This window comes from Adelges cooleyi, unplaced genomic scaffold (assembly GCF_023614345.1).
Source record: "Adelges cooleyi isolate 19-005CV unplaced genomic scaffold, UGA_ACOO_1.1 ACOO_flye_CR_arks_rails_tigmint_CR_PRNA_21, whole genome shotgun sequence".
In the NCBI taxonomy this organism is placed as follows: Eukaryota; Metazoa; Arthropoda; class Insecta; order Hemiptera; family Adelgidae; genus Adelges; species Adelges cooleyi.
In genome coordinates this window covers 6,352,724-6,379,462 of record NW_026095871.1, presented here as the reverse complement: position 1 = coordinate 6,379,462, position 26,739 = coordinate 6,352,724, and the positions used below count along the sequence as shown (strand labels likewise).

Genomic DNA, 26,739 nt, shown 5'->3' with positions numbered 1-26,739 from the left:
TTATTTTATTAGTACTTCAAAATTATTTAATTATAACTATGTAATGTAAACAAACAGTTTTAATAAATAATTTTCTATTACAAGTATTATTATATTATACATATTTTTTCTAATCAAATATTCAACTTTACGTTTTAAAAAGTGTGGCTCGGTCCAATTGTATGTTATTTTATTTTTATGACTTATTTTTCTCAATTATTTCCCATGTATTAGTTTCGTTTTACATTTGCTACATTGCTTCTATCGAAATCTCAATTCAACTACCAATTTCAGATTCAATGAAATATCTCATTGTTGTTTAAACGGGCGAATCCGTCTGATGGGGAAAATGTGTTTTTTTTTCTACAATATAAAATGCTGAAATATTAACTGAAGGCGCATTTTATCTAATATGACGTACAATTGACATGAAAAATAGAAATAAAACAAAGTTTCAACCGTAATTTCATTATTTATTACCGGAAAATGCACAATTGTGAGGCATTCGAATAGAAATGTTTAATAACTCGGATCTCTCTATACATACATCATGGAAACTAAATATTATAAACACATACGGGCTGTGTAAAAGTTTTGAAGTTGACATTTTATACTTTTACTTTTATACTTTGAAATACTGGGGTTTTTATAGTTCAACTGTTTTTTTTTCTCCCTAACCAAAATTCAATGTGACATACGTCGATATTTTTTACATAGAAACAAAAAGAAACTCATAAATAAAAAAAAAACATTAAAAATTGACAAATATAGTCTATAACAGGTGATGGAGTGTCATCAAAATATGTATAATATATGTATGTGTTGTATATACAATATACATAACATACATAACAATAAATATATATATATAAAAAGCTCTTAATCTTTTTTTTATCGGAAAAAGTAATATTTTCTAAAATCAGTTTACAATATACTTAGGCTTAATAATAATTTAACAGGAAATCAAGTATTAATGTTATATACCTATACATTATTATTGTTAGTTGGGTATAGGTATAAAACATGACAATACTAAATAGGTCTTTATAGTAAATATGGTCGTCACTATTTTTGTTTGCACATTGAAAGTGACCCATCCGCTTTTATCCATACTGTGTCTGATCCATGAGATTACGCTAATACATCAAATACGAAGAAGTTACATTATTGTTACTTCCGGCATCAGCTAATAACATAATAACATACAAACATTGTATTTTACTATTTCAACGACCATAATGTGTGTCTTTTACATAACACCGTGTATAATATCGTCCCTACTTTTTCCATTTGAACATAAAAAAGTATAATCGTCACACGCTATACATAATATTATCGTCGATATAGATTTGAAGGGCTTCTTTTTGAGTCATATATATATATATATATATATTTATATATATATTAGTTATCACATTTCCCCCTGGCAACAGACCGAATCCATTGCCCGAGAACCCGTAGTACCTATGTTGAAGGTGACACGCGCGTTTTCCATAAAAGGTAACTTGACTGTACTTTTTTTTCTTAAGTTTTAAAAATTCGTACAGATATATTAATTGCTTATAACGTTTTTTGTTTTGTTTTTACAACTAATATATGGAACAATTAGTTCTCACTTTTGTCCTTCTAAACGGCTTGACGCACTACTCAAATCTGCCTATTGATTTAGATTGAAAACGATTGCCCCATTCACAAGTTTTTAACAATGTATTATTTGACAGAACGCACTGTTGAGTTTTTCTTGTGATCATAAATCACAGTTTTGCATCATTCGTCGATGAAACTTCATTATCCAAATAATCATCTAGATAATACATTATTCGAGTGAAAGTTATTCGAATAGTTTCCAAACACAACACTTTAGTGGATAGAGGTAGGTATTTTTTTTATCTCTCATTTTACCAAACTATATTGCTATTAATAATTGGTGTTGTATTTATTTTTTGTTTGTCTTAGGACAGTGAAACCCGTACAAGAACATGGCCACGGAGAGCACACCTCTGACCAGCGATGACTTTTCTTCGATATCGGCTTCGCCATATGAATCGTTTTCAAAATACGACGGCCCACGGTCGTGCGTCAAAGCCAGATACTGTGTTTACGCCGTCATCTTGTAAGATAAATATTGTTTTATTAAAGTAAAATAATTTTACATTAGTTATATAGTTGGATACGACGACTCGAGTCGTTTTCTATATAATAAACAAAAGGCATTTGAAAAAAAAAATAAATCGATTGTGTTGTGTAGCGACGAATGTCGAACTATGGTACTTTTGTGCCGTCAGGCTTATATTTTGTAAATTAAATACTAACACACAAAACTTTTCCAAAAAACCGACTGAACCGTTCCATGAAAACCAAACACGTGGATAAGTGAATTTTATACATATTTTTTAACCTCGATGGCTCGTCGAACCCTTCAAAAAAAAAAACATTTTATATTATAGTACAGTGTATAACGGGCGAATTTCTTCAATTAGGTATGTGATGAAAATAATTAACACAACTAGGTATGCGGTGGGTTTTTGTTATAATAAATAATTTAAGTTATTTCAGATATTACATTATACATTTTTTGAACTCCCTAATTCCCTGACTGGTTAACCACGGAGCCTGGAAAAAAAATGTCTGGGTTTTTGAAGTTTTTTACTTGTGATTACATGCTTTTTTACACCAGTGGGATGTTTAGAGCACCCCTAGATACCCGATTAAAGGTTAAACATTACAAAATACATATATACCAGTGTACAAAAGTCACCAAAAAAAAAAAAACAGTTTTAAAGTACTTTATCGAAAGAGTTTTACGATATTAAAGAGATGTCAGTGGCATTCTGAAAAACTTTTACGCAGACAGTTAACAATATAAAGTGAAGTCGAAATTGTGATTTTTTTTTTCCCACAAAAAAAATCCAATTATAATAGGTTTTCAAAAGCACATCTGAAAAATATTCATTAATACAATATTGCACGGTGACTATGTACCTACCCATAAAAGAATTATTATCAATCACTGTTGATTTGACTTTGCAAAAGCTCTTCTCACGTTAATAAGTATATTGTATTTTTTTTTTTTTTATTAAATCTCTATAAATTATCGTTTTTACACTTAAGACATATCTACTGTAATGTTTTCAACACAGTTACACTGTACAAAGCAAATTGGCCTTAATGTGGTAGGTAATACTATGTTGAAAACGCCTACAAACTATTAGTCTTAACGAACCTCGAGTGGAGCCAACGTATAAAAAATATAAGCAAATTACACTCAACCAAAACAGTAACTCGATTTTTAACACTTTACTAATACCCAAAACAAGATAACCTCTGCTAGAGGTCACTCTAGTCCTAACTAGTATACGCATAAGCACAGACAGTTTGATGAAAACTCCAATGTATAAAAAACCCCAACCCTATTGCGGGAAATTCTAAGACTTCAACGCTTTTCGATAATCTGGTTATTTTTAAGGATATAATTTTGGAGGTTTACTTTGTTGCATAATTGTAAAAATTGCATTTTTTTGAACTGTCTCGACGGCTCTTTGCATTTTTACTATTACTACTATACTTAGGATTTCAGGTATTTAAACGTCCAATTATTAGTTCGATATAAGGTCGAGTTTATATATTATATTAATACGACGCATTTGGGGTAGCGGAAAAAACGCACAGTCTGTTGTTTATTGGATTTCTCGATATATATACATATATATTTTTTTTTATACTTATATATTTTTGTACCTACATAAAAATGCGAACAACAATCGAGCATTCGACCCGGCACATATTTTTTTTTAAAGCGGAAGCACGATATTCCCCACGTTGTGTTTTTTTCAGTCCACCGATTTCACCTTTACCCTCGGCTATGAGTAATTCTTTGCAAAGACGAGATTGTAATTTGTTCTCTGGTTTGTTATTTATTAGTTGTCGCTTAATTACTATAATCTCGAGAGTGGGGAGGCACCGGGCATAATGACAAATTAGGGGTTTAAACTTTAAACCCTTTGGCAAACCTATACCGGCGGCCTGCGGTGTCCGAGCTACCAACGAGAATAATGATATGCCTGTAAAAATAGCTGAAATTTGCAAAAGAAATAGCTGTATTGTTTTTACACGGTGCGTTTCACCATTGGGTTCACATCCCAGGGGGTCGCAATAAGTAAAATTTTATGAAGTAAGCGAAAAGGCCAGCTGCAGTGTGACTAGAACTTCTCTGGTAGATATTTTTTATTCGTCTCACTACAGCAACTATGTGATACAAAACATATTGCTACCAGTTATCATATAAAATTCGAGAATTTATCTATTAATCCGTATAGCTGATAAGGATTACACTCTGCAGTGTGTTTTACTTATTTTAAACAAGCATTTATGTTTATTTAAAGTGGCAACACTGTCGCTCGCCATCTTGATTACTTCGTTACAGGGAATGTTATATGATAACAGATTAAATATATCCAGTTAGTGCACTATAAAAAAACTTGAATAATCTCAGGTCAGTGTGACCAACAAATGAAAAAAAATAATCATTCTGTTCTACAGTGTGGTCGGAGAAATGTTATCAAGCGTCTGTAGTGTTATCACCGTCGACCTTCGTTATTCGACTGCATAGAATAAGTTATAGAACTTTGTATTGTGTATTTTCACTTAGTAAACAAAAAAAAACCACTCAGTAACCAATTAACATAATGTCTTTCGGTATGTTTCGAGTGAAATAAAATTAAAAAAAACATTTATAATTATAGCAAAATGTATTTAATAAACACTGACAGTATATTGATGTAAAAAAAAATATTAAACTTTAAAATATACATTAATTGTCCAATACAGTTTCTATACACCTATTAGCTTTGCTGCGGATCCGAGAAGGTATTGTTTTTACAATTATGTGTTTTATTACTTTTTGTTATGTATCTCCTAAACTTCAAAACCGGTTTCTTCAATTAGCAAGTCTGTAGGTCAGAAATCGTACTTTATTGGGTTAAAATTTAATAAGTTCACCCCTCGTATTATGAATAAAACAATAACCTAGTTCACTAAGACGGTATACACGTTTATTTAGTGAGAGAGAGTAGTTTGTACTTGCTTTACTTGTGTAAACGTCCACGGTTAGGTGGAAAATGCTACTTAAACTTGTCTTGCAAAAGTTCTAAAGAAATTTAATTATAAATAATATACAGCGGGCAAGTAGGGTTTAGTAGTAGGTAAAACAAAGTTTTGGCAATTTTAAATTTTGTTAATACAACGTCGAACCTTTAATCACCTGTTCGGTTCGTCTAGACAAACACTTAGAGAAAAAGCTTCGTACGACTGAAAATTCAATAAATAACTAGTCTAGTGATTACTGTCTGAGAAATGACAAGATATAAATTAAAAAAAGAAAAGAACACGTGGCTTCATAACTTTAACACCATATTGTATTTTACTATGTATGTTTGTCATCCATCTAAATTATCTAAATCGCTCTTATCGTCTCTGGTTATTTCAAGTCGTTTGTTCGACATTTTAACAATACACATGTTTTGTTAACCTTCGCACTGTTTAATATACATGTTAAATATCGACAATGTGTTTAACAACAGTACTTGTGTTGACGTTGTGTAACCTTCTATGGTCGACCCTCGTGGCCGTGTTTTACACTCATAAATTTGTCGGTACACGTTTAAAGGTCCTTGTCGGGGCTACAAAATAACAAAGTGAAACAACACATCCAAAATGTATAACACCGGAAATGCAAAACACTGGAAATATAAAACACCGGAAATGTAAAACAACGGTTGCACGCTTTACAATGTTCGATATTCGTGTTCTCTTGACCCTTTTTATCAATTAAAACATAATTTTGATTTGAAAGAACTCATTAGAGAATAGAAAATCTTTATGGAAGGTAAACTAATAACAGTTGAAAGCTAGGTCGCTATCGAAAAATATACGGATAGAAATTATCGACTACCTAACAAGTAGGTACATAATTCAGAATTAAAAAATAGTTCTTCTGTATACTAAGTGATTTTTTTAACGCCCTACACTAGTTTACTGCTAACACAATTGTACTTTTGTAGTGTTTCTTTTTGAAAACATTTTAATTGTGTTATAGTACAAAAATAGATAATATCTAATTGTTACCTTTTTTTTAGTATATGATAGAGCTTTATCAACGATTGAAACTTAAATGGTACATACATTTATTTTAATTGAACGGATTGACTTGTCTGCCAGCTAAGTCATTTAAGTTTACAATTAAGGGTGGCTGGATATAAATATCACTACCAACTATAGTAACTCTAAAACAATATATATTCAAAAGTTCTATCTCTTTCCGTGTTCCGTCCCACTCTATTAGAATCCATTCCCTATTCCGACTTCCCCTCCACCGTATACTTCCTACGGGTATAATCATAAACCATTATATAGGATGCTGCGATCGGTGAACTCTAGTCCGGGTCCTGGTCACTTTTAACTACTAATTGTGTTATCATAAACTTTAGCTTTTCAACGTGTCTGTTGTTCCACAGATCTCTGGCGGTCATGGCCTGCATCGTGGGCATTTCACATTATGTAGACCGTTCAGACGAACCGGTACGACCCGACCAAGTGCTGTTGCAGCTCGGTTGGCCGTTGCCGGGTAAGCGAGGCTTAGCCTTTGGGAAGTTAAGACAAAAAATCCCGGTAAACGTCGGCTTACTGTGTTAACGGATTTTGTTGCAGAAAATTCTACATCAATTATTCAAAAGGCAGTTATAAACGCGACCGGCGACGACTTAACGTTGGCGGTGGAACGAGGTCGCAAAAGTTTGCAAGCCAAAGAGGATTTGGAAAAAAACTTGCCGGCAATCGACGACGGCACTCCGTCTTACCGTCACCAGCAAATGATGAAGTCCGGACCGGAATCGATGCGAATCGCGCGCGACGGCTACGTTGAAAACGTTGCCACCGAAAAATTGAGGTCCGTACACGGTATTGTCCTACTAACCAGCTTGATATAATACCCGTTTCTACATTTAATACAACGTTTAATTTTACCACATGTTCTTTATACATTTAAGTAAGTGCTGTTCGAATTTCAGAATGTTTAGTCCAAGCCCTGAAAAGTTATAGGCTCTTAAATATGGCACTTTTCAGAGTAAAATACCAAACTTTCAATTTACTTCATATACATAGTTAAAAAAAAATTGTCCAAAAAAAATAGCAATGAATGAAAAGAGTATAGTTAGATGTGTCGGAATAAGACAAAATTTTGAAATTTTTACCTTTAATCAGTACAAAAAGTACAAATTCATAAAGTTTTCAATCTGTTTTTAAATTTTTAACTACTTAAAAATTTGAAAAAAAAATCGTTTAAGGATATTATGAAAAAAAACACTTAAATTACAATTGTTCGGTGAAAATCGTTCAGTCAGTATAAAATTTTAATCCACAACGCCGAACGGTCATACCGGTTGATTCTATTAACGTCCTACACTAGTTTACTTTTAAAATAATGGCAATTGTGTAGTGTTTCTTTTTGGAAACATTTTTGTTTATGTTATAGTATAATATTAGGCAATATTCAAATTTTTATCTTTTTTTAGTATTTGCTAGAGCTCTATCAACTTATAAAACTTAAATGCAACGTATATATTTAATTAAAAACGGTTTAACTGGACAACATTGTTATATTTTGTTCTATTTGGAATATCCCAATATAATAAAAAAAATGTTCCCAATAATTAAAAATACAAAACTGTGAATACTACAATAGTAGTTTGATAATATATCAAAAGCATACATAATAATATTATATGTAGAGGCAATATGATAATATAAAAATGGAAACCTTTTAATTGCCAGGTCTGGAGGATTTATTAGTAGGTAAAAAAAACCCCCGTTATGCTTGGATAACAATGGTGTAGAGATGAGACATTTGATCCGTTTTGTAAGAGAATGGATTCGTCTGAAAGAAGATGCAGTAAAGCGTGATTAGTCGAGATGAAAAGAGGAAACAAAAGTGTTATGTGACAGAAAAATATAATTTGGAATAAAAGGGAAATATTGTACTAAAACTGTTGTGAGGCAACGGCATTAGTGTATTAAAGTGAGTTTTGGGTATTGGAGAAACGAGATAAAAGAAAAATGTTGAAATGTATAAGATGAAAGAAGAGTACACAAGAGCAAATTTGTGAGTAGTGCCAATAACAGAAAAATGAAAGCTAATCAATTTATATATTAGATGAAGGTGAACCGATGAACAACTAATAGAAAGTTGGAGAGATTAAAGATTTTCGGAATAGATGAAAAAAAAAATAACATTCACTTCGCACAAACGTGAAAACACATGATTGTAAAATCAATAGCTCCTCAGCTCCGCATCAAAGCTTAAAGTTAAAAACAACCTAATGGAAAAAAGTACAACTTTTAAGCGCTCGTTTACCGAAAATTTCCCAAAGACGAGATTGGCATGTTATGGAGTATTATTTTTTTTAAAAAACATTGAAGACGGTACCTACTCCGTTTCGATTCTTATTAATCAATTCAACGCAGTTTTTTATATTTTTAGAGAAGCTTTGAATATTTCAAAAGAAAAAGACGCCGTGATTTTGACGGTTAACGTTACAGTTTTCACTAACCCCGAATGCATCAACCTGGCACCGACCGTCTGCCCTGCACAAAGTCGGTACAGAACAGTAAACGGCACTTGTAACAATATCTTAGAACCTCTGAAAGGCTCGTCTTTGACGACGTTTCGCCGAGCCATACCGGCCGATTATTCCGACGGTAAATCGTTTTAACACAATATAAAAACCCAGCACAAAAGAAATTGAGCATAGTGTGGGGATCAGGTTTTTAAAAACATGCTTTTCTCAAAAATAGTAAAAAATTGAACTAAAAAGTAAAATTTATAATTTTACCACAAGAACAATAATTTACCAATCAATTGTAGCACATTTTTTTTTTTTTTTTTTTAATATCAATTACTTTGAAAACAACCGCAAATTAACTACGGTTTTAAATAATGATGAACATATTTAATTTTTTACTAAAAAAAAAAGCGTGGGCCCTATTCAACTAAGTCCCTACCTAATAAATTGATTAGTTAAAATTTCAGTTAATGTTTTTTTGTAATTTAAATTCGGTTCAATTTTAATGTGTGTCACATACATTTCATAATATATACTTAACTTTGGACTTTGTTGAATAGGGCCCACGCTTTCTAGTCAAAAATTAAAGACGTTTAACCTTATTTAAAATTGTAGTTAATTTTCGGTTGTTTTAAAAGTAATTGGCATTTAAAAAAAAAATGCACTACAGTTGATTGGTAAATAAATTATTGTTCTTGTAGTAAAACTTTTTTTTACTATTTAGTTCACTTTTTTAACACATTTTTTAGAAAAACATGTTTTCATAAAAGTTTTTATTTATTTATTTTTGGTCACACTGACCTGAGATTATTCAAGTTTGTTTACATTTTTTCCATTTTTTTTAGAGTGCACTATATGGTTTTATTTAACCTGTGGTCATAGGTTTGTGATCTTTTATTTTTAACGAGGGTGAAGTTTACTTTTGGTCAGCTTTCCGCCTGAATTGAATAAATCGATTCGTACATGTCCGATAAACAGCTGTTCATTATGACTTTCCAGGTGTTTGGAAGCCAAGAAAATCGTCGGACGGTTTGGATTTGCCGTCATCGAAACTAGTAGCCGACCGAGTCCACCGTCCGTCTTACGAGGAAGATCAAGATTTTACTGTGATGTTGGCTGTTTGGGGACAATTCATGGATCACGACATTACAGCCACGGCTTTGAGTAAAGGTTAAGTAATGATTATTATTTTACAGGGTTTACAATACAGAGTTGTGCATCATTCAAATAAAAAGTTATCTAAATAATCATCTAGATAATACCTACATTATTCGAGTAAGTTATTTAAATAATATTTTATTCGAATAATTTTCTAACATATTATTTAAACAGTTTTTAAGAGATTTTTAATTAATTATTTTTTAAAACAAATATGAAGGGAAAACATTTTATTGTTATTTATCTTTATTTTTTTTTTTAATTATTCGAATAAATTGTGAAATAATTATTCGAGTAAGTACTTACATAACTCTGCATATGGCTAATATGAATTTATTCATAGGTAACAGTTCTGATTCTGGACGACTTGTCGTTGTTTCATTGACTGCTGTAAATGTATTTTATGCTTAATTAATTAATCAAAAAAAAAAAATTATAATAATTTTATACAAGCATAATATTATTATAATAATATATTTTCCTTGGAATATGATATCGTTGTGTAAGATAACCTTGTGCACTCTATTATAAGTATTCTGCAGGATTTAACCTGAACACTTAAAGTGTCGTAAGATACAGGAATTATACACATATAATGTATATAATGTATATATATATATATATATATATTATACCAGCCAAGGTTCAACTACCGCTTACGACAAACCCTTTAAGAGCAGTTTCGTAAGAATACATTTTGTGCTTAGGTCATAATGGAAGCGCAATATCCTGTTGTGGTTTGAAAAACACTACACATCCTGAGTGCTTCCCAGTTATTATGTCGGAAGGAGATAGCAAATGCGGCGATTGCATGGAGTTTGTGAGATCCGCACCGGCGTCAAAGTGTAGTTTCGGTAATCAAGACCACAACAATTAATAAACGTTTTAATTTTAAAGCAAATAAGAAATTAATTAAAACGATTTGGCTACGGTTTTTTTTCTTTTAATTAAAAAAACGTGTTTTTGAAATATTGTCTCAGTCGCGCCCGATGACCCTCTCAAAGAGAGTTTTTTTTTTGTTATCTGACACCTCCACCACACCTTTAAGTATTAATTCTATAGCTTACATCTGCGGCGTTTGTCCGTTGTCTTGGATAATTTTTTCCCCGGCATGAACGTCTTTATGCCCCGTAAGCGTTTGGCCGACGTTCAAGTTTTCCTTAAACTTTTCGTCCCACGACCCGGCCTTTTTTATTATCTTTTTTTTTTATCGTTAACCGCTCAATATGTCATAGGGTTTAATAAGAAATTTAATTTTTTTTTTCATAGTGTTTTTATACAGTGTAATCTCATTTTTTCATAATATTTTTTTTTGTTTTTACCCTCTCTAAAACCAATTATTTTTTTATATCAACTTAGCCTAAACGGTAGCGTTCTTTTTAAATAAAGAATATCTTACTAAAAATGTTGACCGGTTGACAACCAGTTTTGAACAACCATTTTTAAAGTTATAAGTGTTTAAAAGTCAGGATGAGAAGTGCGCGCAATTAAAAATAACACTACACTCCTCCTTTTCTCCTGCCCTGAACTTGAAACTTCAATAACTCCGAAATAAGTTATCCAAAACTGGTAATGGACTAGTCAACATTTTTAGTAAATTATTCTCAATGTAAAAAGTTAACAAAATGTACGCGTTACCGTTTAAGTTTCAAAAATTAACAGTTTGGGAGGAGGGTAGGAACATACAAATTTGTGGAAAATTGAGATCATATTATATGAAAACACTATGAAAAAAAATCCAAATATTAATAAATTAAACCCATTGAGAAATTGAGTGGGCCGCGATATAAATATGATCACCTTGTATTGAACGGTATTTTATTTCCAACTGGGCAGACTGACTTTAGTCACTACCAAGAACAACCATAGCCACACCGGATGTTATTATAATATACATCATATTATATAGACATCATCGAACAGCGTTCTATACCCGGTTTTTCTGTACAGGGCCAAGGGAGCAACTCAACCAAGCCAGTTCGTTTCTAGACGGTTCGGCAGTGTACGGCAATAGTCAGAATTTACAAAACGATCTCAGGTCGTGGGAAGGCGGCCGGATGAAGGTGTTTGTATCCGAATTTGGCGCGAGTTTGTTACCACCCAACAAAGATCCAAAAGACGGATGTAACGAGCAAGTCGAAATGCAAAAAGGGCGATACTGCTTTTTGTCAGGTAAACGCACGTTTATTCACAAATTGAATATTGTCCAACGGAAAATAATAATATATTCAAAAATGTACCTAATACTAATCAAAAGAATGAAAAAGTTTATAATATCCCAACCGCGACAGCTTCTAAAAATAAACATCATTGTGTATTCCATAAAATTATTCATACATTATGTACGTGTATATTATAATACGCCTTAAAATAAACTTTTTTTTGTTTTTAACCGCAAACAGTATTATACTGGAAATAAGGTACTTATTTCCATAACGCTAATCTGACTTGACGGAACTATTGTAAATTGATTAGTATGCCGGTCGTCGTGCTCGACCAGAGGGTTTAGAAAACGTAACACAAAAAAATGAAAACTTTTTTAACTTAAATTGTTTTCAAGCGTACGCCGTGCATTGCATTATGTTTTCATAATATTTTCCCTCAAAAAAAAAAAAAGATACACACACATACAGTTGTTTACCTACTTAGGTAAACACCCACTTGCAATTTGATATTGGATTTTTTTTTTTTTTGTATTCACAGGAGACGCCAGAGCAAACGAAAATATGCACTTGACGACGTTGCATTTGATTATGGTACGACAGCACAACTTGATTGCCGGCAAATTGTCGTCCATGAACCCGCATTGGTCGGACGAACGAGTTTTTCAAGAAACCAGACACGTCTTGGTCGCCCAAATTCAGCACATCACTTACAACGAATTTCTGCCGATAATTTTGGGTAATTAATGTTCCACGCGTGCTTCGTTGAATCATTTTTTTAGCTTTGACGCTCAGCTGAAAAGACATTTTTATAACGTTTTTATGAACCACAATCTTGTTTTTCAACAGTGTGTTGCTTCTAAACCGTTGACCCGACTTCTTCGTATAGCTATAGACCAAAAATCGTACTCTACTGGGCCGAAAATTTAAAAAGTTCACCACTTCCCTTTAAATATCGTAAAAAAAACACCCAAAAAAATGTACATATTTTTCAATTAAAAATGACTAATCTATAAATGTTTTCAAAATAGTCAAATAAGTTTCAAATGTATATGATAAACGTTAATAAACCAAAATACGTATACAAACCCTTTCCATTAGCTGAATGGGTGGAACTTTTATCTATATTTCGTTTTTTTAAGGTGAAGTCTTAGGTCAGTAAACTAGACCAAAGGTAGCTATCTGGAATGAGGCTATGACATATACAATTTTCTCAACCTTTTTTTTTTATTAAGGAAACCCCCAAAGAACAAAAAGGAAAGCTACACTTTACCCGTAGTACAGTTTTTAGGTTACTGTAATATGTGAGTAAATCAACAGTCAACAGGTGTACAGGAAAATAATTTCATTGTATTGTTAATTACTAAAAATGGCTAACTATGGCAATCAATTACTATGGACAGACCATCAACCCTGATCGTATCCACCCTAATACTAAATTATTCATTTTTAAGCACATTATACAATTGTATTTGTAATTCTACCATTACAGATTCGCATCGAAGCGTTTGTTTTGAAAGTGATTTTATTTTCAGTTATAATGCCTGTAAACCTTGGCCTAACATAATAATGTAAAATTAAAATTTGAAAAAAAAAACATTTTAGGTGACGATCTCATGAAACGTCTACAACTTTACTCTCAAGAAAGCGGCTATTGGAAGGGCTACAATTCATCAGTGGACCCGAGTATAAGCAACAATTTTGCCACAGCAGCATTTCGGTTTGCTCACACGCTCATACCGGTAAAGCGCAATTTATTACACTAAAAATTTAAACATCCAATTGATATAAGATTTAGCGAAAACCGAAAAAGAAAATATTGTCTTCTGGTACATGTGGCAAACCACCGCCTAGAAATTGTTAAAAATCATAATAATTACCAAACAAAAAATAAAAAGCTATTTTGGCTCAGAATGCTTGTTTGAAAATATGCTTTCATTAAAAACGTTCAAACGAAAAGTGAAGATTTGCTTACCCGGTTTCCTGGTATTCCATTACATTGAAAAAACAAATTGTTTACCGTTAAAATTATAAAAAATTAATTCAAATTAAAGTAGAGTTTTTGTTACACAACGCTCTCAATATGTTAAAATATTTATACAAATATATATAAACTATAGAAATTAAAGATTTAAGTGCACTAATTATAAGTAACATTATAGAAGTCTACGAATTAAAATGTTTATTTGTTAACTAAAATCTACAACATTTTCGAATACACTAAAACGATATATTTCCATACTTTCCAACCGATGAATTTTAAACTTACTAAAAATATCTGTCTTAATCGTGGTAGAGATAGATGTATTTTATTATATTATCCATCTACAAATTATATAACTTGTAATTCGTCTAAAATTCTTACCTCGCATTTAACCGGGCCATTATTGTTCTTCTCCTCAATAAACTCCCTCAATGAATTCGACCGCTTTAAATTAGTGTGAAATTGTCAACGACTATCACCTTGTCATATTCATTTAAGCTTTGGAGCAATTCTGAGAGTGTGATAAACAAGCCCTTCTATCCCAGTCTTCGTCGGGTGATTAAAAACACCCTTTACAGCATGTCTCGTTCTCCAATAGAATTGTAATTTATTTTTTGACAAGACGGTCGTCTATACAACATAATGTGTTCGACGACTGTTGAAAATCGTTTTTCATTTTATTATATATCGCAATTATACTTGGAATAAAGAAGGAAATAAGTAATTTTATTTCTTCAAAAATGTAATTTCTTTAAACTGTCGTGTATTATGCAAGTATAAAATATTATTCACGGCGAGCACTATGCGTCGAGGAAAAAAAATCATGTCGGTTATTGAAGAGTTTCGGGGAAAAAGCAGTGCATGTGTATGTGTATGTCTCATAGAGATTTTTAATCATGAACGCGCTTATTTTGTGAACTTAAGATAAAATGCCACTTTTCTTTATTGTAACGCTGCTTTCTGGGTACGTTCTGACGTTATATTATTATTATTCTTAATGTATACGAATGCGAAATTTCCATACAACTGAAATAATATATTGTGTTATACTAAATGATTGCGCAGAGCATGACAAAATTCCTGCGGGACGACGACAGCAACCCCGAATATGTGGAAATGAGAAAAATGCTGTTCAATCCGTATAAGCTATACACGTGCGGTGGCGTTGACAGCGTCATCCGAGGGGCGATGAACACCAGTGCTGGGAAATCCGATGCATTTTTTACACCCGAGGTAAGCCATTACGCCAAATGACACTGTTAGTGAAAAAAATATATATAGCTGTACACACATACTATGAGCTTGCATCACATAACATAACGCTGGTATTTTTTAAATAGTCGGTGTACATATAGGTAGGTGTCCTCAAGGTCCCTAAACTTGAAGGAGGGGCCTAGGGGTCTAGGCTGGTTTTTTATTCAAAAAATTACCGTGGAGGCTAGAAGATATTTTTTTAACTTAAGGTGCGAATATTTCACTGAATATGATTTACACAGTCGCCAAATACGTCTAAAATAACTGCATAATTTGTGTCGTGGAATAGTGAATAATATTTGTTTTGTTTTTTTTGTAAAAACATAATATGTGCTCTTAAGTGCTTCGGTTTGAACAGCTGCTAACGACAGTCGAGTAGAGAATAAGCCAAACTTTAGTAACTGTTTATTTGCGAGATCTAGTCGACTTTTCTAGCAATTTAAGTGTTAAAAATAATAAGCTTTTTCGTCAGTAAACAAATGAATCGTAACAGTTGGCCACCTAAAACAACTGCATACGAAAATGGGTAAATATTCGACATAATTTGATTTAGGTGCCGTTTAAAATACACCAAGGCGTATGAAGTTTTTCTAGTCTCATAATATTTTAATAGTTATTTGTATCTGAGTTAATGAGAAAATATGACTATTATGCAAGTCACTTTTGGCGTATCTACTAATTTTTTTATTTGTTTAAACCGCTGAACCGATTTCTTCGTATAGCAACTCTATACATCAGTAATCCTATATAAAAATAACTTAGTTTGGCAAACAAAAATTTACCTCTTCCTCTTCAAAATCGAGAAAAACACTCAAAAAAATTACAACCAATCAACAAAATCGATAACATTAGGTAGATAATCAGTTTTGTATGCGTCTTTCAATATAATCAATTTATGCAGTGCTGTTAGTGTTTTTCGTTTCCTCGATTCCTAGGTCCGTCCCTGATATTAATGGACGGAAAACTTCAAAAGTTGGAAAACTATATTTGATTTACCGTAGCGTTTTATTTGTTTTTTTTTTCAACCGACCTCACAATTCACAATTGATGTATTACATTTTGGTAATGAGTTTATTTTTTACCACATTTTCACCTCTCCGTTCCCTCGTTGCTTTGATTCCATTATGCCTATACTCTACTGTAATAGTCCTCTTGGATAAAATCACTTTCAAATAAACGCTTTGTTACTTATTTGTAAATACAGCACCTCAATTTAATACTTTCTAACTTTGCGGGCTTACACTGAGCCTGGTTTAGTCTGTACTGTCTTGAAAATACTAACTACTGATTTGCATAAAAGTGTTTTTTTGAAAGTGATTTTACCACTTTCAAATTTAAAAATTCCTGTAAACCTGTGACCTCCCAGTCCTCACTATGCTCCGTCCCTGCTATGCCCCGAACCCAATGTAGTGTTCTTTTTTTTTTTTTTTGACAGTATAAATAACCTCACTCCTTTTTTTCAATCGTAGATTGTAGGTAATACTAGCTACTATCAACTTTGTATGTTGATAACGTTGGTGATAAAAAAAAATGTTTTATTTTGAATATTTCAACGAAAGGAAATCATACTAAGGACGAAAATGGAATGTGGATTATAAGATAGATGCCATTAGAACATTCTTAATGCAGGAAAATTAGATCTTTCATATAGACCGCAATCATTGTACAAATATAGCGACAATGACAAATTATATATTTATTTTATTTTATTTATTCACTAACTCAGGTGAAAATTCTCAATTTCAGACATACGGTAGGGCACCATCACAAAATTGTCTTATTGACATTAAGTAGTTAATCCGAAAATTGTAAGATAATACATTTTATATTGGCATCTGGAGGAGGTTAAGTAAGGCAAAATAGATAGTTCTGACAACATGTTCAGTTTATTTTAATGCTATTTTTGACAAGTTTTTTCAGAAAGATATCCTTCTAACGAAGATTAACCTTTTACATCGACATTTTTTGTTGTCGAGAAAATTTGTTCAAATTGAATATTATTTGTTTACCAAAGTAACCTACACTTAGTACCATAGTATTTTGATATAAAAAGATACAGTCAATTTTTCAGAAAATATATTTTTTTTTGTGCGAAAAAGCATGCATGACTAATCTGCTTGACTAATCCATTTTAAAATTTGTGTTCTTCATTTTTTGTGAAAACACTTAAGCAACTATTAAAAAATTGAATCTGATGCAAAAATAACATATGTTTTACGGTGTAAATATACAACAAGTGTATTACCGCGATGTCGGTATATAAGTATATAACTACAGTAAAAAAATAGGTCACACAACAATTTTTTACCAGATTTTTACCTATGCATGATAGCAAATTCATCGTACAAATGTTTTTGAAATATAATTTTACTACTTACAATCCAAACTTAGATTCAATTTAATTAAATCTAGTTAAATTTAAAAGAATAAGAACAAAAATTCCTACCAACTCTATATTTAATTTAACAATAATGATTTATATAGTCTTTCATTGTTCTGTCAAATCAAGTCAGTTCATGCGTACATCTCACTATCATTTATTTACCACCTCCCTTTTTCTTTTTATTTCTCTTATTTGGTGCTCAACACTCGTTTTTATCAGTCAGTAAATAGCAATCAGACAATTTTGGCAATTTGATAAATTGATTATTGTTGAATGTCTGGAATTGAGGATTCTCACTTGGATATTGTGTTATGAAACCATAGACCTACTAATTTCTTAAGTTTAAACAGTTAAGTATAAACAATACAACAACTATATTGAACTATTAAACGATTGGCTATTCCAATATCTAATAATCAATTTGAAATAATAATGGCCTAATGAAGTTTGGTATATTGGTTAATATGTGGGTATAAACTGTAGAACGTGAAAGTTAACAAAACACAACGCCCAGTTGTTTTAAGACCGCAACTATAAGCTTTGTTAAAAAAAAAATTGTGCGTTACTCTCGAGTCTTAGGGCCTCGCTTACACTAATAGAAAGTATTCTTTTGTCTTTTTCTTATTTTATCGATAACAAATTCAAATTATACCAGTTATAGGCACCAAAGGAATAAAATATACGTTGAAAATCATTTTTTTAATTTCAACAGATGTAAAATAATTTATGTACACAATTTAGAAGGTCTAGGAACTGTAAACAATGAACTAGCAAAATCTAGCAAATGTTCAATATGACTTGTGTAGTCTTAGAATTATGTGCCGGTGCCAACTTGACCCATATCAAATATATCGATACATTTGTATAGTAATTTTTCCAATAAGAACGGCGTAAGGTCATAATTCACAACTCTAATTGGTATAAATATCTAATATGTTTAAAAAATATTAACTCAATGAATTTGGACTTTCTTGAATAGGGCTTACGCTTTTCTTTTTAGTCAAAAATTAATTTTCGAATGTTTTCAAAGTAATTGACATTTTAAATAAAATATGCTACAATTGACTGGTAAATTGTTCATGTAATAAAATTATTTTTTACTTTATAGTTCACTTTTTGCTATTTTTTTTTTTTTAGAAAAGCATGTTTTAAAAAAGTTTTTTTTTATGTATACCAAGTATACCTTTCAGATTATGAGTGTAGCGAAGAATGCATTGGTTTCACTATCATGTGTTTTTTTTACAAATACACCTATTGATGAAGAAATTTAGGTTGGGAGGGGGTGTTTTTTTTTCTTACCTGGGGCGCAAAATTCCTAAATACATCTCTGACGGTTATGCAATAAACGTAGACGCCAAGAGAAAGACCAATATAGTAGTGGTTAGATGCGATTGAGAACGATATGAGGACTAAGAGGTAGAAAATATTTCTTTTTTGTTTTTAGATGTACTTGAAGAGCTTTAAGTGTGCAAATTAGACCGAGGGTAGATCTAGAATGGGGCTAACACATAAACGAAAAAATTACACTTTGACAGTAGTAAATAGCTACCTAAAATTTCAAATATATTGGAAGTATTCAAAATTGTGTGGTGCCAAAGCCCTCCAGCCCCCCTCCCGTCCTAAGACTATGTGCGTAGAAGACTATAGTTGTTATCCGTTTTGGTAATAATATATTTAACCTTCACAACAACAACTTTACAAATATGCTGCCGAATCGTGTGAACACTATTTGTTTTTAATGTTTTTGTGAAAAATATGATACGTATCGTGATGGTGTTCGGATCTATTGTGTTCTTCGAGTACTGCTCAGTTGTACGACGGAATCCACTTTGGTAGTACTTGAAATATTAAAATTATAAGCTATTCAGATGGATCACCGCCGCGGTTTATTGTTGTCGACGACATTGCTGTTTTGCGTTTATACTCTGAACTCGGTGGTATACGCGGCGTTCGAACCGGTTTGCAAAAGACAATCGCTTCGGGAAGATTACGATAATTTTTTGGTTTACTTGAAACTGGGATACGACAATCCCGATCCAAGCACCAGCCAAGATCTAGCCAGCACAGAGAAACAGATACAGTTAAACACACGGTGCGGAATTCAAACGATATTGCTGTCGATCATGCGAGTAACGGCGCTAAATGCCTCCGAATCGCTTAAGTTCAAAAGTTTCGAAGGAATTCCAAAATATGCTTTGGTGATACTCTACAACATGAACGCTGACTACGACCGCCGGATCCTGTATCCGGTGTGGCTGCTCTATTGGTACGTTGAACATTTTAGCTTCATTAATAGACAATTTAACGACGGACAAACGAAATGTGTGGAAGAAATGATCATCGCACAACTGACGGAGTCCATGCAGGACTGTCCGGGTGACAACGAATTCTCCTTGAGCGATAATAGTAGTCCTGAGATGCTTCGACATTTTCCCGACAAGATTGAAGAACACTTGCGCACAAGTCGTCCGAGGGTGATGCGTATCACCGAAACAAACCAATCCTACAATCTGATCGATGCCGATAACTTGCTCTTGGGTTATAAAAACCTATGCGAGGTGGTTTATGATTTTGATAATGTCATGAATGCATTTGGCAGATACGGTGAAACTTGGGACGACGTGACCGAGGAGTTTTCAAATGCGTACAACAAGGCCACGGATCCTACGAACCTATACACCGCGTTGGAAGGCATAAGACAGTATCAGTCGGTGGTCTTGACTCTGATGAAAATGGTGGTATTGCGAATGGTATCTATTCACTTGTTGCTTGCAGTCGACGACAACGGAAACGCACCGGAAGTGAACGCTGCAATGCACGATACAATCACCTCTTTTGTCGACATAACCGGATTGCAAGACGACCGGACCTTTGCGGAGACTTTGATTTTCTTGCGAGTCCAAAGTCCCCAGCCGGCGACTTACAATGCAGCTGTCGAACGTGTCCGATTAAATTTGGAGAAAATATCTTTGAATTTTCCGGGCTGCAAATCTGTCTGGCAGATAGCTCATGAAGACATTCGACGAATCCTGAACGAAGCAATCATATTGAAACAATTTCCGACCGTTTTAAAGAAAAACCACGGGTCGGCTGTGATTTTCGTCAACATAGTCAAAAAATGTATGCGTAACGTCGACCAAGATTTCATCAAGTCGGTTTTGGCGTTGTCGTATCCAATCATTGGGAATTTTCCATACCGAAATTACTACATATTATGATAAATGAAATATTATGCTTTATAATTAAAAAATACTGAAATATTACTAAATCATTTTCTGTATATTAATTTATTACATATTTTGTATTCTTGTAGTACACCAATGAGAACGGAAAGAGCAAAATTATACATATAAATTAAGTCACTATCCAAGGTGAAACCCCTTCAAAAAATTACATATTTTTCAGCTTAAAATTACTATTATTCAACAAAATCGATAACATTAGGTAGATAATCAGTTTTGTGTGCATCTTTCAATATAATCAATTTATGCAGTTCTGTTAGTGTTTTTCATTTCCTCGATTCCTAGGTCCGTCCCTGATATTAAAGACAACGTTATAGAATCATAACGAAGAATGTATAGCTATATAAAAATAATTTTTAACGGAATTATTGTGAAAAAACGGACATAAAGTACTGAATAAGTTTCGCACAAATTATCCACAGTATTTTTGTTGTTATAATTTGCAAATGTAATGGACGGAAAACTTCAAACAAAACCACCGTCGACTCGTAACTTAACTATTGAAGTACTATAAAATATTTACTGCTCGAAACATTATCAACAGTTTGTTGTCGTAATAGTATTTTTTTTTAATTGATATTTCCTATTTAATCTTTGTGTTTTTTTTTGCAAATAATTTACACAATGGCACATTGTGGGCTTTCTGAAATAGGTAACCCGACACTTGTTCGAGAGCAACGACAAAACGCGCAACAAAGGTCAATGCAGTCTGGACTTGGTGTCGTTAAACATACAGAGAGGACGAGACCACGGTTTACCGGCCTACCCGCATTGGAGAAAATTCTGCGGGTTTCCACGGCCTGAGAATTTCGACAATTTAAACGATGTCGTCGAACAGACAACGTTACTGTCAATAAAACAACTGTACAAGTAAGAATACTATATATATATAATATATATGATTCTGTGTTATCAACTTAATATGCAATTGTTATAAACAGTGATAACAGATATAAACACGTGATAAGGTTCTAATTCCCACAAAGAAGGCGGAAAATTGTAACTCCAATTATCTCTATTAACAATCTAGTTCATTATAGTATATGTATATATATATATATAAGTTTAAACTCCTGTTCGAATGAAAACTTGATTTACAAACAAATGAAACCCTAATAAATACATCACTATTTTTGTGCTAACAATAAGTATTATACGATTAATATATCATTTGAATGCTAGTATCTACCTACAGCTTACAATAGGAATTAGGAATGTTTGGTATACATTTTCTAAACGATCCGAATACTATAATATGTGTCGTTAATTGTACAAGTGAATTATCTCATTAGTCATTGTGTAGAAAAACAAATACAAGTATTCATTCAGTGTGTTATATTTTTATTTTTTATTTTTTTCATTTATTGGAGTTGCTTCTATTTTATACAATGAAAAATTTGATTTAATGTGACTCCGTTAAGCAAAAATATGTATATTTTAAAAATGTTGAGTTACACCACTTTTACAATGGACGACCCAATATGTAATTTCAGGTCTGTCAACGACGTGGACGCGTACACAGGAATGATCTCTGAAAAACCTTTACCAAACGGTTTGCTGGGCCCGACTTTAACGTGTCTGTTGGCTGATCAATTTGTCCGGATCAAACGTGGTGATCGTTACTGGTACGAGACAGAAGAAAAGCCACAAGCCTTCGACGAAAGTAAGTATCTTTTTAAAGTAGTAGAGCAAACGTTTCATTTTCCGTCATGCACCGTCTATACTGCACGGCAAGTTGACTCAAACAGGGTTTTCACAGAAATTTACCGGAACGTCGTTTTTTTTTATTCTTTAGGCAAACAGTCGAATTTGTAATAATATTTTCAGTAAAAACGACCAACCGAACAATTAAACAATAAATGAAATTAGCTAGAAAAAAATATGAGAATAATCCTTTTAATTTGGACTTAAAAGACACCTGAGGGCTGTGCTACAATAATGTTTGCCGATACTTAACATTTAGGTTAGGCCGTTCTGTGTTTTTTTAATTAATTTCGGTCTTTAATCGCAGTACGACCACTTTACGGAGAAAGTTTTTAATTAAAGAATAAATACTTGTCCCTGAAATGTTAAATACTCGTATACGGACGTACCTATTGAGAAGTTGTTTTCACGACTGAAAATATTGTGCTGTAAAAGTTTTTCAAACGTTGCCTAGAAATTACCATAGGTTTTTGTGGACCTTACAGTTAAACTTATCGTTTTTTTCGCCATGATGTTTGTCGATCGCGACAGTTGTCAGAGATGGATAAAAAAATAACCTAGTTATTTTATCCGTTCCACGGAAAAACATTGAATCATGGATGTGTTATTTCTTATCACCTATCTCTTACCGTGTACCTATTATCACTATCCTCTTATCATTTATCTTATTTTCTTATCACTGTTATTTCGTTTCTTATCTCTTATCTCTAATTAAAAGTGAAAGTGTATCGCCAAAATGGCGACATTCAATTTTTCGTATCCAGCCCATAGGCTACAATCCGTAATCGATTACAAAGAGGATCTGGAATAAATAAGAAAAAATTGACGAGATATAATTATTCATATTTATTCCAGTAATTCCGAGTTGTTGGATTACGAATTACATTTGTTCCGGTAATCCAAAATATTGTGTTTAATTAACATTTTTTTAGAGTTAAATTAAAAATGCATTTAAATCGTTTGTTTTATTCAAATTTTTGATTAATTACAAATTACAAACACTAACAAGTGGTTATAATTATCAATGATTTCTTCGTTCGTTTGAAAATAGTCGATTAATTTAAAGAATTTAATTTTTTTTTAAGAAAAATTTGATTTGCACAAATGAAAATACAGTACAGCACATGAAAAATAAAATTGTAATCTTTACCTAGAAATCCTCATGAACGTAATTACTTTTAATCAGTATTCCCGTTTTTCTGGATTGACTGTAATCCAATAATCCGACCACTGGAATAATGGATTACCTATTATTAGTCCTTGATTCGTTTGAAAAACTTTAAAAAAACAATCCAAGTTAGCCGGAAGTAATAATCCTACCCAAGGTTGAAATAATATACAACCAACAACAGCCTTATTGCACGTCGTCTCGAACTGTTATCTTCAGAAATAAAATGGCAGCGTAAGGACATATCAATTTTACTATTACTATACTATATTTTACCGTGTACATATTATATACTTGATTTAGGCTCCCGTTACGCTGCCATATTTGTTTTTACCGTGGAATATTTTATGAAGGAGTATGTATGCCCTTCTGACCTAGTATATTTCTATCATGATTCCTGTCCATATCTGTAGTCAAATGTCTTCGTTCAACGATCGCTTCAAGCACATCAGATATTACTGCAGCAATGTATTATAGATACTGTTTGTGTGTGTGTGTGTGTGTGTGTAACAGATCAACTGTCTGAAGTGCGGAAAACCACGTTTGCGGCAATAATTTGCGACAATTCCGAAGAAATTGGCTCAGTTCAGCCGCACGTGATGCTCAATTCTCGGCGAATCGGCAACGACAGGGTGAGCTGCAAAAGTTTAATAAAAATGTCCCTCGACCCGTGGAGAGAACTAGGCGACAACACGGCTACAGCCCCAGGCCCGGAAACTTCCACTGTATAGTGCAGCCGACAAGTATAATATGCCGCGGTCCACATTATATACAGAGTTTCACATTTTTTATTCAAACAACGAAAAAACAACTAATTTATTCGAATAATCTCTTTATTCTAAGACGATTTATTCGAATCATATTTTTATTCGACCAAATACAAGATTATTCATTTGAATAAATTATTCGACGGATATTCGAATAAAAAAATTGTTTAAATAATTATTTAGATAAAAAATTATCTAAATAATGTCCAACTCTGATCATAAGTAATAATGTCATACGCCGTTTATTTAACTCAAGTGGCGGTAATCTGAAAATCCTAATTTTTAAAATAAAACGCTCTATAAGCCATTTGAAAACCTAATAGATGTATTAAATACTATTATTTTTTTTTTTATCAAAAATATTACTATAGTATATAGCTGTGTACCTAAGTAAAATGTTTTGGTGAAATTAAAAAAAAAAAAGGTTAACTTTGATTATAGGTACATTTTTTCAGATTTTGGATCTTCGGATTCCAACGAATCCGAAATCCAAAAACCATTTATATTTTTAACGTTGTGTTTCCATTTTTACGTTTTCATCAAAAATATTTTACATGGGTACCTACACAGCTTTATATTGTAATAATATATAATGCTTAAAAGATTTTTAAATAGCCTTTTTTTTGTTGAAATCCGGATTTTCGGATTCCCATCACTAATTTTGATCAACCGTACAATATGGCCGAGCCCTATACTTACATAATTTGGTATATACTATATAGATTTTTTATACAATTATTCATAGGGCATGAGCGTCCATAAGTAAAATTATATTTTTTTTAATGTAAGCTGAATAAAGGTATAATGTTATTTCAACATTTAACATGTGTAAACACATTATTGTGCTAAGTATTAATATGTTAATATTTGCATTGTTATACATATAAATTATAACTAAATAGTTTTAATAAATACAGCAAAAAAAAAAAAATGTAAATCAAATATAATCAAATGAATTATTCAGTATCGGTAAATATAATAACTACAAATTTATTTGTTTTTTATTCCAAACATATTAACGACACAAGATGATATTAGCGAGTCTAACGATAAGTAAGAAATAAAGATACAGTCTCATCTTCAGTGCCAATCGTCAATAATAAAAACATTATATAGAACAGATGGTAGTAGAATTCATTTGTGAATTGTATAAATAATTGTACTTCATTTACAGTATACCTACCCCAATTATTGTCAATAAAATGAGTTAATGCCCTTTTTATATAATACAAAAAGTTATAACTATTATAATTTTTCAATAATTTAAGAAATATTATGTATAATGAATACAATAGATTCAACGTGCACAATGTTCAAAACTCAGTTTATATGGATAAACAATAATTAATTCGAGCGGTCCGTCCGGTAAATTAACTTAAATTATTTTTTATTATTTGTGCAGGTACCAAAGAAAAACTATAGAGAACTAAAATATAATGAATGATACCTACCAAAAAATGTTGATCATTGCAATTGACTTTTATTGATCAAATTTTCACAGCACCGTGTCTTTGCCACTATTTATTTTTTTCAATGCAACTGATTAAAACATTTGGATCTACAATGCGGTCAAACGCACGATCAGCTTAACTTAGGTCCGAGTAGATTGTATAACACCGTTCATGATTTGTATAAATAATATATTATACATATTAAATAGAGAGAGAATACTCAGTAGTGGCTGATTGGAATACACAAAACGATTAATTAATATTAAGCACATCCACTCAAAACACACACGAGGCTTTCCATTTTCAAAAAAATTAAATGATACAATTTATTGGTCTTAAGGAGACCAATGAATGGTGTTCGTTAAACCCGGAAACGTTAAATCTAAAGAAATCAATAAAACACATATTTTTGTACTTTCTTAGTTTTTTAAAAAAAAAAACGAGTAAATTTATGGTAATTGAAATGAAAAAAAAATGTCATGTTGATAACTTAAAGAGCTTGTTGTACATAGGGAAAAAAACAAAATGCTACACATTAATATTGAGATGATAGATATTTTTCTTAGCTTTTATATAAGATAATATTATACAGGTAGATCGGATAAATTTTCAATTTTCTCTTAAACTATTAGAGGTAGAAAGTTGATTCCAATCTCATAGAAAGAGCTTATCAAAAAGGTACAAAATATGAATTTAAAAATAAATTATAAAAGTTTTTACATTTGAAAATGGTAAATTTTTCTTTAGCCACGCTGCTCTCTGAAACAAATGAACGGATTTTGTTATTTAGAGTTATATTACAATCACCTTGGCATGTAGAAGTGCAGTGAAGAGTTTAAGATTTTTATTAATAATGTCTGCGTTTCTGATCG

General features: G+C 32.1%; 1 protein-coding gene across 2 annotated transcripts; it reads left to right on the top strand.

Annotated features, from left to right (window-relative positions):
- The first annotated feature begins 1,409 nt into the window (after window positions 1-1,409).
- LOC126834816 (lactoperoxidase-like) lies at window positions 1,410-25,256 on the top strand. 2 transcript variants are annotated; one of them, XM_050566996.1, is made up of 15 exons: window positions 1,410-1,479; window positions 1,701-1,852; window positions 1,936-2,092; window positions 6,492-6,601; window positions 6,685-6,922; window positions 8,513-8,730; window positions 9,594-9,764; window positions 10,460-10,606; window positions 11,703-11,924; window positions 12,456-12,653; window positions 13,520-13,656; window positions 14,964-15,131; window positions 21,430-21,647; window positions 22,271-22,440; window positions 24,163-25,256. In XM_050566996.1, exons 3-15 carry the CDS (start codon window positions 1,959-1,961, stop codon window positions 24,378-24,380), a joined length of 2,349 nt encoding a protein of 782 aa, XP_050422953.1. In that variant the 5' UTR covers window positions 1,410-1,479; window positions 1,701-1,852; window positions 1,936-1,958; the 3' UTR covers window positions 24,381-25,256. The 2 variants fall into 2 exon arrangements, with proteins under 2 accessions (XP_050422953.1, XP_050422954.1); XM_050566997.1 differs by lacking the exons at window positions 1,410-1,479; window positions 10,460-10,606 and having other exon boundaries at window positions 1,490-1,852.
- Window positions 25,257-26,739: the final 1,483 nt, after the last annotated feature.

What these genes read in the sequence shown, in the direction of transcription:
- LOC126834816 (XM_050566996.1), top strand. Translation starts at nt 1,959, where the DNA reads ATGGCCACGGAGAGCACACCTCTGACCAGCGATGACTTTTCTTCGATA. An exon ending in AGCCACGGCTTTGAGTAAAG is followed by an intron (nt 9,765 to 10,459) that starts GTTAAGTAATGA and finishes TTTTGTGCTTAG; the next exon opens with GTCATAATGGAAGCGCAATA. An exon ending in TTGCTCACACGCTCATACCG is followed by an intron (nt 13,657 to 14,963) that starts GTAAAGCGCAAT and finishes ATGATTGCGCAG; the next exon opens with AGCATGACAAAATTCCTGCG.